This window comes from Sinocyclocheilus grahami, unplaced genomic scaffold, assembly GCF_001515645.1.
Source record: "Sinocyclocheilus grahami isolate Dianchi unplaced genomic scaffold, SAMN03320097.WGS_v1.1 scaffold326.1, whole genome shotgun sequence".
In the NCBI taxonomy this organism is placed as follows: domain Eukaryota; kingdom Metazoa; phylum Chordata; class Actinopteri; order Cypriniformes; family Cyprinidae; genus Sinocyclocheilus; species Sinocyclocheilus grahami.
Window position 1 is genome coordinate 200,916 of NW_015505505.1, and position 12,533 is coordinate 213,448.

Genomic DNA, 12,533 nt, shown 5'->3' on the forward strand with positions numbered 1-12,533 from the left:
GTTCTATCATTTTATTCATCATTTGTTACTTCTTTCTATGTATTGTTAATTCATTCTATCATTCTATCCATTGTTCATCCTATAATTCATTGTTCCATCCTACACACACACACACACACACGCACGCACGCACGCACGCACGCACGCACGCACGCACGTAAATAAATAAATAAATAAATAAATGTATTTGGAAACGTTGCAGTCTTTATTGCACAGTTAATGAACAGGCTGAAGCTGTAATACATACAGTACATACTTCAATTATTGAAACAGGCATATCTGTAAATCTGTAAAAGTTGTGAAATCTTATTTTGACTGCAAGGCACCATGATAATATTTACTTTTAATTGCAATTAAGGTAGATGTGTGGGTCACAGCGAGCTGCCATCGGCATTGTTCAGTGCTCAGATCTGTACACTTTTCTAACAACAGACGTTTAAAACAGTTTATCAGTTAATACAGCCTTCAGTATATATGTAGTAATATAACAGACAACAAAAAAGACTTGTTTAAATGTTTATGAAGCTGTAACGCCACCTTGTGGACACATCCTGGAACTGCAGGAACTGAGCCTCAGTGCAACACAACCTGAGCAAGCTGTTTGGAAATAAAAATAGACCCTGTTAAATAAAGCTTATTCATTTATTAATTCAGTCATTTATAGAACATTTCAACATTTTTGTGTTCTTGACTTGTATGCAAACATGTACATGGCACATAAGCTTTTGAACTTTTTAATAATATAATTAATGGTTGGTGGCTGTAATAACTTGTTTTCATGACAGATTTATTCAGAGTGGCATTATTGTTTGAATTGCTGAAATTTGGGTGCATCACTAAAATAAGGTCTTACGCTTGCCCTTTTGTCCAGTCGAGTAAAATGCAGGAAATGATTGGCACCACAGATCACTGTAAGACTTCAAACACTCGGTCAGCTTCTGCTCTCAATGCTCAGCTTCTCTGTATTCCAGAGGACCTGTAGACACAAACAATACTCATTTAGTTCAGTAAATTCAACTGAGATCAACTAGACGAGTGTCTTGATGATAGTAAAGTCTAGCTGACATTCTATGTTTGGTCTAGGTGTGACTAGATGAAGCGTGAGATCCTGTGCATGCTGAGCTTGCTTTTACAAGTTCAGGATTATCCCTAGAAAGCATTAAGAAGCTGTGTTTGTACGTGTCTGTGTGAATGTCTGTAACGCCACTGTCACGACTGCACATTTGGAGGATGGCATCAAGCAACACTGACTTGAATGCAGAAGCCAAGCATGAGAGCATGTACCCAAAATCACCTTGAAAGACTATCTGTAATGTTATAGAAATCGGTAGAAAAAAAGTACAAAAACTCTGTTTGGAGTTGTCTAACCCCACTGAAGGATCCATCCTCTCCCATAATGCACCAGGATTCCTCTATGACCTTCGTTCCCAGGAGAAGACCTTCATTAAATGCCCATATTTCATCTTTCATGGTTCAGCTGCAGGTCAGTTGGCCTATTTTCTCTGATATAGGTGGAAGTGTTCCTTAACAACATAAAACATGATTCCAAGTTACTGTAAACACCAGTCAGCGACGTTGTTCAGTTTGAATATTTTATTTGAAAAATATAAAATGTAAAGACATGATGAAGATTTGTACACATTTTTTGGAAAGAAGTCTCTAAATATGCAGGACAAGACTATTTATTTGATCAAAAATATAATTTCAATTTTAAATAACTGTTCTATATTTGAATGTATTTTAAAATGCAATGTATTTCTGTGATGCGCAGCTGTATTTCCAGCATCATTACTGCAGTCTTCAGTGTCACATGCTCTTCAGAAATCAGTATAATATGCTGATTTGCTGCTTGAGAAATATATTGTTGTCTGGATTCTTTGATGAATAGAACGTTCAAGTTCAAAGCATTTATTTGAAAATCATTTGTAACGTTATAAAAGTCTTTGCTGTCACTTTTGATCAATTTAATGTGTCCTTGATAAATAGAAGTATTAATTACAAAATAAATCAATCTTTGAATGGTGTTATTTAGCACAGTTTCAACAATTTCAACATTGATAATAATCAGAAATGTTTCTTGAGCACCAGCATATTATACTGATTTCTGAAGATCATGTGACACTGAAGACTGGAGGAATGATGCTGGAAATACAGCTGCGCATCACAGAAATACATTACAGTTTAACAGAGATTCACATAGAAAACACTTATTTTAAATTGTAATAATATTTAACAACATTAATCTTTTTTTAATCAAATAAATGCAGCTTTTGTGAGCAAAAATATTTTAAAAAAAGTTTTATTTATTATTCAGATTAAAACCGATTTAGTCCATGCTATCTTAGACTTTTAAAGAAGGCAAATTAATCAACATTTCCAAATGACATGATATTAAATCTATTGTCCGTGTTGGTCATTCTCTCGATACCTTGAGCAGGACGGCAGAGAAGCAGCTGCACCTCTGAAGGAGAATTCCTCAGTAACTGCAGCACTTGCTGTGAGGTCAGAGGTCACAGGCCAAATATAAGTTTAACAGTAGTCATCTTTTCATTTAATACAATTCGGAATAACTGCACCGTATTTAACAGATCCTGGCCCTTTGCATTGTTTAAACTGCATGTTTAGTAATATTCCTATGGATGGAATGGATGAAGAAATGCTCCGCTGTTACCTGATAGGACAAGCCCTTGAGTGGCTCTCCGTTAATGGACAGAATGACGTCTCCTTCCCGAATCTTGCCGCTCTCCTCTGCAGGCTGACCTGGGAACAGTTTTCTGATTCGCACGATGGAGCCGGAGTCGAGAGACGTGTCCAGCTCTGTGATGAAGAAGCTGAAGCCCAGACCGTTCAGTCTCTTCTTAAGAGTCACCTCCTGAATGTTATCTGGGGACAGAATTAGACACGATTCAAGCCAGCCTTGTGGGGGGTTTGTCACATTTCCTGAAGCACAGTGCACTGCGTGTATAATAAATTACATTTTACAATTTTTCAATGATTCAAAGGTTTTAAGACCAATTTTGTACAAATCAGGGATTTAAAAAAAAAACCTAATTAATGATTCAAAGCAAGGTTTGCATGGTGGGAGATAAAGCTAAATGAACCCTGATATTTTGATGCACCAACATTATTATTTTTGGTAACACTTTACAATAAGGTTAATTAAGTACTTTAGTTAACATGAAATCAGAATGAACAATACTTCTACAGCATTTATTAATCTTAGTTAATGGTAATTTCAACATTTACTAATGCATTATTAAATTAAAAGATGTGCTTGTTAATATTAGTTAATGCACCGTGAATTAACATGGACTAAAAATGAATGACTGTATTTTCATTTGCTTACATTAACAAAGATTCATAAATACTGTAATAAATGCATTGTTCGTGGTTTGTTACATTAACTAACATTAACTAATGAAATCTTATTGTAAAGTGTTACTTTTTTAAAATTTTTTACGAAACCTCAAAACTGAAGTTTTTTCATTTATCCTAAAATCAAAACTGAAAATAAACTTTCGTAATCAATGAATAACAAAAACACTCAAAAAAATACTGAGTTCGTTGTATAAAAATAATTAAATTGCACATAAGGCATCAATTTATATAGGTATTTTTATACTTTAATTTGTAGTTGAAATCTAAACATTTAAACGGTAATAACTTGTTTTCATGAGAGATTTATATAGTGAAAGTATAATGAATATGTAATATATTTAGCATATATATATATTTAGCAAAATGCTCCTCTCTAGAGTCATATTTTCTTGTTAATTATGGAGCTACGGAGATTGGCGTTTCTGAGGTAAATGTAATATTATGTGACATTTTTTATTGACGTCTTTCTGTGGTTGAAACAACGAGCGATAATATGAGACATGAAACGTTTTACTAAGTTGTGCTGTTTCTTTCAACACATTCTGATGTTCGTTTATGCTTTGTTCTGTAAAAATCTTCATTTGTGTTTTGAAGATGAATCTTATGTTTGCAGTAATCCATTAAGACCTCTGCATGTTCCCATGCCATTTAACAGTTTGTATGGTCATTTGAATGTTTTTTGAAGGATGCAAAGACACTTCTCACACCTGAATGTATAATTTATCACCTGCACCTAAACAACATTCATCCAAAGCTGCTAGTGAGTTCTGCAGTGCATGGTGCTTTTCTAAACAAACTCTCACTGCATCTTCTCATTACCGTGCGACACGAAGCTGTAGTCTCTGGACTTGAGGCCGAAGGGTCTGGTCATGGTGATGGCAGGGCAGCTGTTCCTCATCGGTGTCTCTGCAGGACTAGGTGTGCGGATGGTGAGTGCGTTTACAGGGTCTCGCTGCAGCACAGAGCCTCCGTCCCGCTCCAGCACCAGACTCACCACCTGACAGCGTTCAGATATTAGCACTAACATCACTTCAGCTGAAGCATGACATTTGAAATAATACTTAGAAATATCCTTTCTTTTTATTTGATGCATCAGACTTCTATGGCTCATTTAGTGAGAACATGGAGCTCATATTTGAGGAGGAAAAAAAGGCCCAGACTGAGCAAAAATATACCATTTGGTGATATTTGATGTTGGCATTTATAGGCCAAAAATTAAGATGAAATTCTGATGCTTTTAATGTAAATCAACGGGATCTTTATAACAAAATAACAGCTACTTACATAAAATTATCTGCCAATAATGTCTTAGTAAGATGATATTTAAATGCTTAGTTTTATGATCAAAACATATGATGCAATGCAACAATCAATGATGATTGAGAGGTGAACAAATAAACGTTCCTCAAAAGCCTGACGGTCATATTTGAGACTCGCATTTGAATTTCATTTTTTAGAAAAATCAAGTAAACCTTCAATCCAGTAAGTGTTCATCTTTAAATATCACTAACAAAGTAAAAGTTATTCTTATCTTTACTTTATAAACATCAGTAAAGATTTGACAGCAAAAAAGACACGAGAAGCACGAGCTGAAGGTGGACGTTTCTATAATTATACTAAAAGGCCTTTTACTTGATAAAAAAGTCTAAACTATCAATTAGATGTCAGAAGGCATGGAGCAGATTGTTAGATACGTTTTAATCATTTTAGAGGCCTTAGAAATGTATCAAAAATGAAACCTTATTTTCTGATTTAAAGTAGACAAAATCTAAGTTCAGTACGCAATAATCGAATTGCTAGAAGCAAGCAGTGATTACAGCTGATTATGTAAAGATGGGACTAGTGTGTAGTTACCATGATAGAGAGAGAGAAAGAGAGAGAGAGAGAGAGAGAGATTACCTCTCCTGTTCTTGCCAAACATTCAGCCGCCTGCTGATCTGTGAATCCCTGCAGTCTGGTGCCGTCCACTTCCAGCAGTCTGTCCCCTGACACACACACACACACACACACACACACACACACTATCATCATTCCCTAATCGTCACAAGTGACCAAACCGACACATTCTCGCAACAATTTACTGAACTGAAGGGAAAGGATGAGTGCACTAAATCTCAGTTTAACCCATTGATAGCAGTGTAACACGTACCTGTCTGGATACGTCCGTCTTGTTCAGCCGCTCCACCAGGGACCAGACTCTTGATGTAAATACCTCCATAACGGAGACCTGTGTTCACTCCTCCCTGTGCATTCACACATCAACTTATACAATATTTATACAATATACAACAGTAGTCAACATTTTTAATAAGAAAGAACCCCTTGTGGAAAGAAGTGTGCTTAATTGTATTGAATGTGCACTTGTACTGTACTTCAAATCTTAAAAGTGTGTTTTTTTTTAACTACTTGTAGATAATACAATATTAATGAAATAAAAGGCCACTTTAATGTACTCAAAGAGAGTATGCTTTCACGACACTTAGTATACTTACATTAAAGAGTGCACTTTGGAACAATGTCAAATTAAAAGTTTTACTTCAAAGTAAATTCAAATCATTATGTTTTAATAGTTTATTTTGTCGTACTTTAAAGAAGTACACTTGTTGATTAACATTCTAAAGCACATGTAAAGTACTTGATTAATTTTAACTGTAGTGTGTTATTTGATATTACAACTAAACAGCAATTTCATCATTATAAATGTGTAATTAAAATATATTTAAATACATGATTTTAATACAAATGACATTAAAGTGTATTTTGTTTAGCATAAATGCTTGTCAGTACATTCGACAGGACACTTTAACTATATTTCAAAGACAATAGAAGTAATTATGAAATTACATATAGAACTGTAGAGAAGTCCTATTAAGTGGGTCAAAAAATACTCTTATAGAAATGCATTTAATAGAATTTAAACTATAATACATTTTCTTTTAATTTAATGCAATCAAGTGTCAGGACACATTACATTCAGTTCAGACTTAAAGTATAATATTCTGTTCTTTTCAGCACAGAATAATGCATTCAGTGTTGGTTTTCCGGTCTGATGGTACTGTCTTCTAAACTCGGTGACATTTAGTCTGAATGCCTCTCAAGCTGCTTAACCCCATTTAGAGAGGTAAGCCGCAGCCTGTTTTTAGGATGTGAGTCCCGCTTCCACACGCTCATAGCTGTAGTCATGTGACCGCTCTTCCTCTTTGCCCTTTGGCTGCTGATTCTCTTTGACCTTCTGTGATACACTGACCTTGTGGACGGCGTCCAACAGCTACTGTAACCTCAAGTTTTGTCTGTGTAAATATTACTGGTATTGCTAAAAAAAAAAAGTATACTTCTTTTAAACTGAAAATAAGAGAATATGCTTTCAGTCTAATCAGTGATATACTTAAACTTGTACTGACATACAGAAAAGTCCAAGTATATTTGGCCAATGCTTGTACTTAAGAAAATAACAATCAAGTATTCTAAGTATACTAGGCTTGTGGTTGTGTTTACTTTTTTTGATAGAGTAGCATATTAATACATGTTTCACACATACTGGTTTTTACATACTATCTTATAACCTTACATTTAAAGTAACAAGGCAGTACTTGTAGTACTTCTTGGAAGTAAACTGGCCCACTTTTTAGTTTATAAAAGTATACTTTTAAGTGTACTTTAAGCGCAGTAAACGTACAGTACAAAACTAGTTTTTAATTTCGGAAGCATCCCAAATATGCCTCAAGTGAACTTGCAGGAATACTATAGTTTACTAGTTATTTACTTCAAACCCAAAGTAGCCTATATTTTGTAGTAGTATAGTTGCAACACTAAAGAAACACTCAGATGTAAACTAGTTACACTAGTATACTTTTATAAAGTAAATAGTGGGCCATTTTAGTCCCAAGAAGTGAAATAGTACAAATATAAGTATACTGCTAGTACACTGATATTACTACACAGGTGTACTTAGAAAGTATACTTGAACTTTACTCTCTTTTTTCAGCTTTAATATAATTAACTTGAAGTTAGTTTTCTTGCTTGCTAAGGTTGTCTAAATTTCTGAACATATATATACAGTGGGTACGGAAAGTATTCAGACCCCCTTAAATTTTTCACTCTTTGTTATATTGCAGCCATTTGCTAAAATCATTTAAGTTTATTTTTTTCCTCATTAATGTACACACAGCACCCCATATTGACAGAAAAACACAGAATTGTTGACATTTTTGCAGATTTATTAAAAAAGAAAAACTGAAATATCACATGGTCCTAAGTATTCAGACCCTTTGCTGTGACACTCATATATTTAACGCAGGTGCTGTCCATTTCTTCTGATCATCCTGGAGATGGTTCTACACCTTCATTTGAGTCAAGCTGTGTTTGATTATACTGATTGGACACACACAGAGACACACACACACACACACACACACACACAGAGACACACACACACACACACACACACACACACACACACTATCATCATTCCCTAATCGTCACAAGTGACCAAACCGACACATTCTCGCAACAATTTACTGAACTGAAGGGAAAGGATGAGTGCACTAAATCTCAGTTTAACCCATTGATAGCAGTGTAACACGTACCTGTCTGGATACGTCCGTCTTGTTCAGCCGCTCCACCAGGGACCAGACTCTTGATGTAAATACCTCCATAACGGAGACCTGTGTTCACTCCTCCCTGTGCATTCACACATCAACTTATACAATATTTATACAATATACAACAGTAGTCAACATTTTTAATAAGAAAGAACCCCTTGTGGAAAGAAGTGTGCTTAATTGTATTGAATGTGCACTTGTACTGTACTTCAAATCTTAAAAGTGTGTTTTTTTTAACTACTTGTAGATAATACAATATTAATGAAATAAAAGGCCACTTTAATGTACTCAAAGAGAGTATGCTTTCACGACACTTAGTATACTTACATTAAAGAGTGCACTTTGGAACAATGTCAAATTAAAAGTTTTACTTCAAAGTAAATTCAAATCATTATGTTTTAATAGTTTATTTTGTCGTACTTTAAAGAAGTACACTTGTTGATTAACATTCTAAAGCACATGTAAAGTACTTGATTAATTTTAACGGTAGTGTGTTATTTGATATTACAACTAAACAGCAATTTCATCATTATAAATGTGTAATTAAAATATATTTAAATACATGATTTTAATACAAATGACATTAAAGTGTATTTTGTTTAGCATAAATGCTTGTCAGTACATTCGACAGGACACTTTAACTATATTTCAAAGACAATAGAAGTAATTATGAAATTACATATAGAACTGTAGAGAAGTCCTATTAAGTGGGTCAAAAAATACTCTTATAGAAAATGCATTTAATAGAATTTAAACTATAATACATTTTCTTTTAATTTAATGCAATCAAGTGTCAGAAAACATTACATTCAGTTCAGACTTAAAGTATAATATTCTGTTCTTTTCAGCACAGAATAATGCATTCAGTGTTGGTTTTCCGGTCTGATGGTACTGTCTTCTAAACTCGGTGACATTTAGTCTGAATGCCTCTCAAGCTGCTTAACCCCATTTAGAGAGGTAAGCCGCAGCCTGTTTTTAGGATGTGAGTCCCGCTTCCACACGCTCATAGCTGTAGTCATGTGACCGCTCTTCCTCTTTGCCCTTTGGCTGCTGATTCTCTTTGACCTTCTGTGATACACTGACCTTGTGGACGACGTCCAACAGCTACTGTAACCTCAAGTTTTGTCTGTGTAAATATTACTGGTATTGCTAAAAAAAAAAAGTATACTTCTTTTAAACTGAAAATAAGAGAATATGCTTTCAGTCTAATCAGTGATATACTTAAACTTGTACTGACATACAGAAAAGTCCAAGTATATTTGGCCAATGCTTGTACTTAAGAAAATAACAATCAAGTATTCTAAGTATACTAGGCTTGTGGTTGTGTTTACTTTTTTTGATAGAGTAGCATATTAATACATGTTTCACACATACTGGTTTTTACATACTATCTTATAACCTTACATTTAAAGTAACAAGGCAGTACTTGTAGTACTTCTTGGAAGTAAACTGGCCCACTTTTTAGTTTATAAAAGTATACTTTTAAGTGTACTTTAAGCGCAGTAAACGTACAGTACAAAACTAGTTTTTAATTTCGGAAGCATCCCAAATATGCCTCAAGTGAACTTGCAGGAATACTATAGTTTACTAGTTATTTACTTCAAACCCAAAGTAGCCTATATTTTGTAGTAGTATAGTTGCAACACTAAAGAAACACTCAGATGTAAACTAGTTACACTAGTATACTTTTATAAAGTAAATAGTGGGCCATTTTAGTCCCAAGAAGTGAAATAGTACAAATATAAGTATACTGCTAGTACACTGATATTACTACACAGGTGTACTTAGAAAGTATACTTGAACTTTACTCTCTTTTTTCAGCTTTAATATAATTAACTTGAAGTTAGTTTTCTTGCTTGCTAAGGTTGTCTAAATTTCATAACTTAAAAAACTAGGAAGTGGATTTCTAGTTCCCAGCATGCTTTGCATAGGACTGGATAAGGAGAATAAATGTTGAAATGATGTGTTATTTTATGTGTTTTTTAGTGAAGGGAAAGACCTGCTATAGTACTTAATGTTATATTTGTCATTTAAAAGAGTTTGACGTTTTTGTAGATATACACTACACTTAACGAGCAATGACAGTGATATTTTGCTTGTTCAGGTAAATGTACGTTAAATTAGTAACTTTTATCATGTGCTGCGCTAGCCGTTTATTTGAACTGATATAGATAAGATGAACTGGTTCTACAGAGCCACCACACAATTATGTTGAAACTGGTTGGAACAACTTCATTTATATGAGAAATCAACTTAAAAATGTGTGTTTATGCTACAAATTTAGTTCCTCTAACTCAGTTTGTTGGTTAATTTCATCAGTTGTCAAACTTAAAAAGATTGATGCAAACTGTTCATTTTTGTTGTTGTTGTTGAGCCCAATGGTATTTTAGTATAACTAAGATACTATTATAGTTTTGTTTAATATTTTTTAAATCATTTTTATTTTTGTATTTTCCGCTTTAATTTTAATTTTAGTTAAAGTTTTAGTCATTTTGTTGTGTGTCTTTGTCATTTAATTAGTTTTTAGTTTTTTAAACGTTGTTTAACAGGGCCGTTGAATGCTTGAATCTGATTGGCTGACGAACGTTCTAACGTGTGCAATTATTTTCAGGGAAACGCACAGCTGAAGTAGTTCCTGCTTTGCGTCGTGGCTGCATCACCATTATTGTCTAATAATTAAAAAAAAAATGTTTCAGTTTTAGTTTTGGTTATTTTAGTAAATCAAGCTAAACTACATAAAAATGAGAAATGTTGCTTTGGCAACTAGTTGAAATAACGTTTATTTTGTTTCAAGTAGCGTTAATGTTTTTATGATTTTAGCTTTAGGGGGCGTTTACACAACACCGATTTTAACTAAAAACTGAAAGCATTTACATGACAATGGCGTTTTGGGGGCCTGAAAACGCAAACTGGTTTCAAAGTGCAAGTTTTTGAAAGCGATACTGTTATCGTTAAAAATTTCACAAATTTGTGAAAACGGTGACGTCATGCACATGCGTATTGTTCAGGTATGCGCGCAGGCGTGTAGTGTTTCTTAAAGGGGACATCGGATGCAAATTCACTTTTACATGGTGTTTGAACTTAAATGTATGTTGGCAGTGTGTGTACACAACCACCCTCCAATGATAAAAATCCACCCAGTACTTGTTTTTAAATCCTCACTAATCATAAGCACTTTCTCAGAGCAAGCCGTTCACAGATATTGGCAAAGAGACGTCACTTTGCACAAGCCCCTCCCACGACTGTTGACGGACACTGCTGTTTTAGCATAGACCCGCCCTGAGTGAGCTGTAAACAGTCCGACATTGTTTCGCCGCCACCGCAGGTGTAGACAAGAACGTCTCCTAAGCGATTGATGTATTTTGTTTTTGGATGTAATAATGAACATAGCAGTCATCTTACTCCCGACATCTGAGCCTCTGAAGACGCAGTGGATTACTTTTACTGAAAAAAACACCTCCAGAAGAAGTAAGTCCCACACTTTATATTTTTATGATTATTTGCAAATCGCCTTTCCTCTTCCACGGAAGAGAGGGGCGGGGTGAGCAGAGCTCATTAGCATTTAAAGAGACATGCACCGAAACAGGTCACTGTGAACAGAGACATGGTAAAAAGGGTGTTGTTTTACACGACCATTGAGGAATTTTAACCAAAGTATGTTGCAGACATTTCATGAAGACCCTAAAGAATCACACCAACTTGTGGAAAATGGGCATCTCATGTCCCCTTTAACAAAATGGCATCGCCAACTACTGGCCTGGCATGCTTAATACAGCGTTTTTTGTTGTTTTCGCTGATCTGTGTAAACAAGGATCATTGTGACATCACATTTTCAAAAATGCAAAGGAAAAACTTTTCAGTTTTCAGTACATCGTTGTCATGTAAACGTACCCTTAGTTAACTATAATAACCCAAACCATTTGTTTTTAGAGAGTGCTGATGTTATATCACATGTGCAGTGGAATATATAAAGCAAGATGGTACCTTTTGGCTGTGAGACGATGAGCTCCACCTCACTGGAGCTGCTCTGCATGATGTCAGCGGCCTCGCTGAAGGACACGCCCTCCAGACTGAGCTGGTTCAGAGAGATCAGTCGACCACCTGACAGAAACACGGAGCTCAGCTTCACTGATGTTCACACAGAGGCTTCTGAGATCATGACTGGACATTATCAGTGCAGATAATCGGATGATCGTGAGGATTCACCTGGTTTGATGTGTCCATCTCGGTCAGCTGGGCCTCCAGGTACTATGGATGCGATGAAGATCCCGAGGTCCATTTTCCCAGCATTGTCTTCTCCGACAATTACAATACCTAGAGCCGAAATGAATAAAGAGTGAATTACTATTCTGCATAACAGTTAGTTACATCGAGTCTATATCCAGAATCCATTTACCAAGGCCAACTTTGGGATCCTTTTTAAGGGAAACGCAGATTATTTCCCTCTCTGGAGATCGTACACTTGTTGGAGTATCTATGAAAAAAGGACACATTGCATTGTGCTGTTTCCCAATTAAACTGTGCAAAGAGGTTCATATTACACTCTAAAAAATG

General features: G+C 35.1%; 1 protein-coding gene and 1 long non-coding RNA gene across 2 annotated transcripts in view; both read right to left on the minus strand.

The window, feature by feature from the left end:
• Positions 1–232: 232 nt before the first annotated feature.
• Positions 233–1,640, minus strand: LOC107602434 (uncharacterized). Its single transcript, XR_001611037.1, has 3 exons — positions 1,369–1,640; positions 854–976; positions 233–597 (listed from the first exon to the last, which is right to left on the minus strand). It is a non-coding gene; the product is annotated as an uncharacterized lncRNA (long non-coding RNA).
• A 701-nt stretch (positions 1,641–2,341) lies between these two features.
• The window catches only part of LOC107602407 (FERM and PDZ domain-containing protein 2-like), a 26,734-nt gene continuing 16,542 nt past the window's right edge, over positions 2,342–12,533 (minus strand). Inside the window, exons 20-30 of the mRNA XM_016294901.1 lie at positions 12,376–12,497; positions 12,186–12,293; positions 11,964–12,080; positions 10,601–10,648; positions 8,135–8,136; positions 7,965–8,058; positions 5,528–5,638; positions 5,278–5,363; positions 4,198–4,375; positions 2,672–2,883; positions 2,342–2,495 (exon numbers count right to left, since the gene is read on the minus strand). Coding sequence (XP_016150387.1) covers positions 2,364–2,495; positions 2,672–2,883; positions 4,198–4,375; positions 5,278–5,363; positions 5,528–5,638; positions 7,965–8,058; positions 8,135–8,136; positions 10,601–10,648; positions 11,964–12,080; positions 12,186–12,293; positions 12,376–12,497 — 1,210 coding nt within the window. The 3' untranslated portion in view covers positions 2,342–2,363. The remainder of the gene's footprint in view (positions 2,496–2,671; positions 2,884–4,197; positions 4,376–5,277; positions 5,364–5,527; positions 5,639–7,964; positions 8,059–8,134; positions 8,137–10,600; positions 10,649–11,963; positions 12,081–12,185; positions 12,294–12,375; positions 12,498–12,533) is intronic.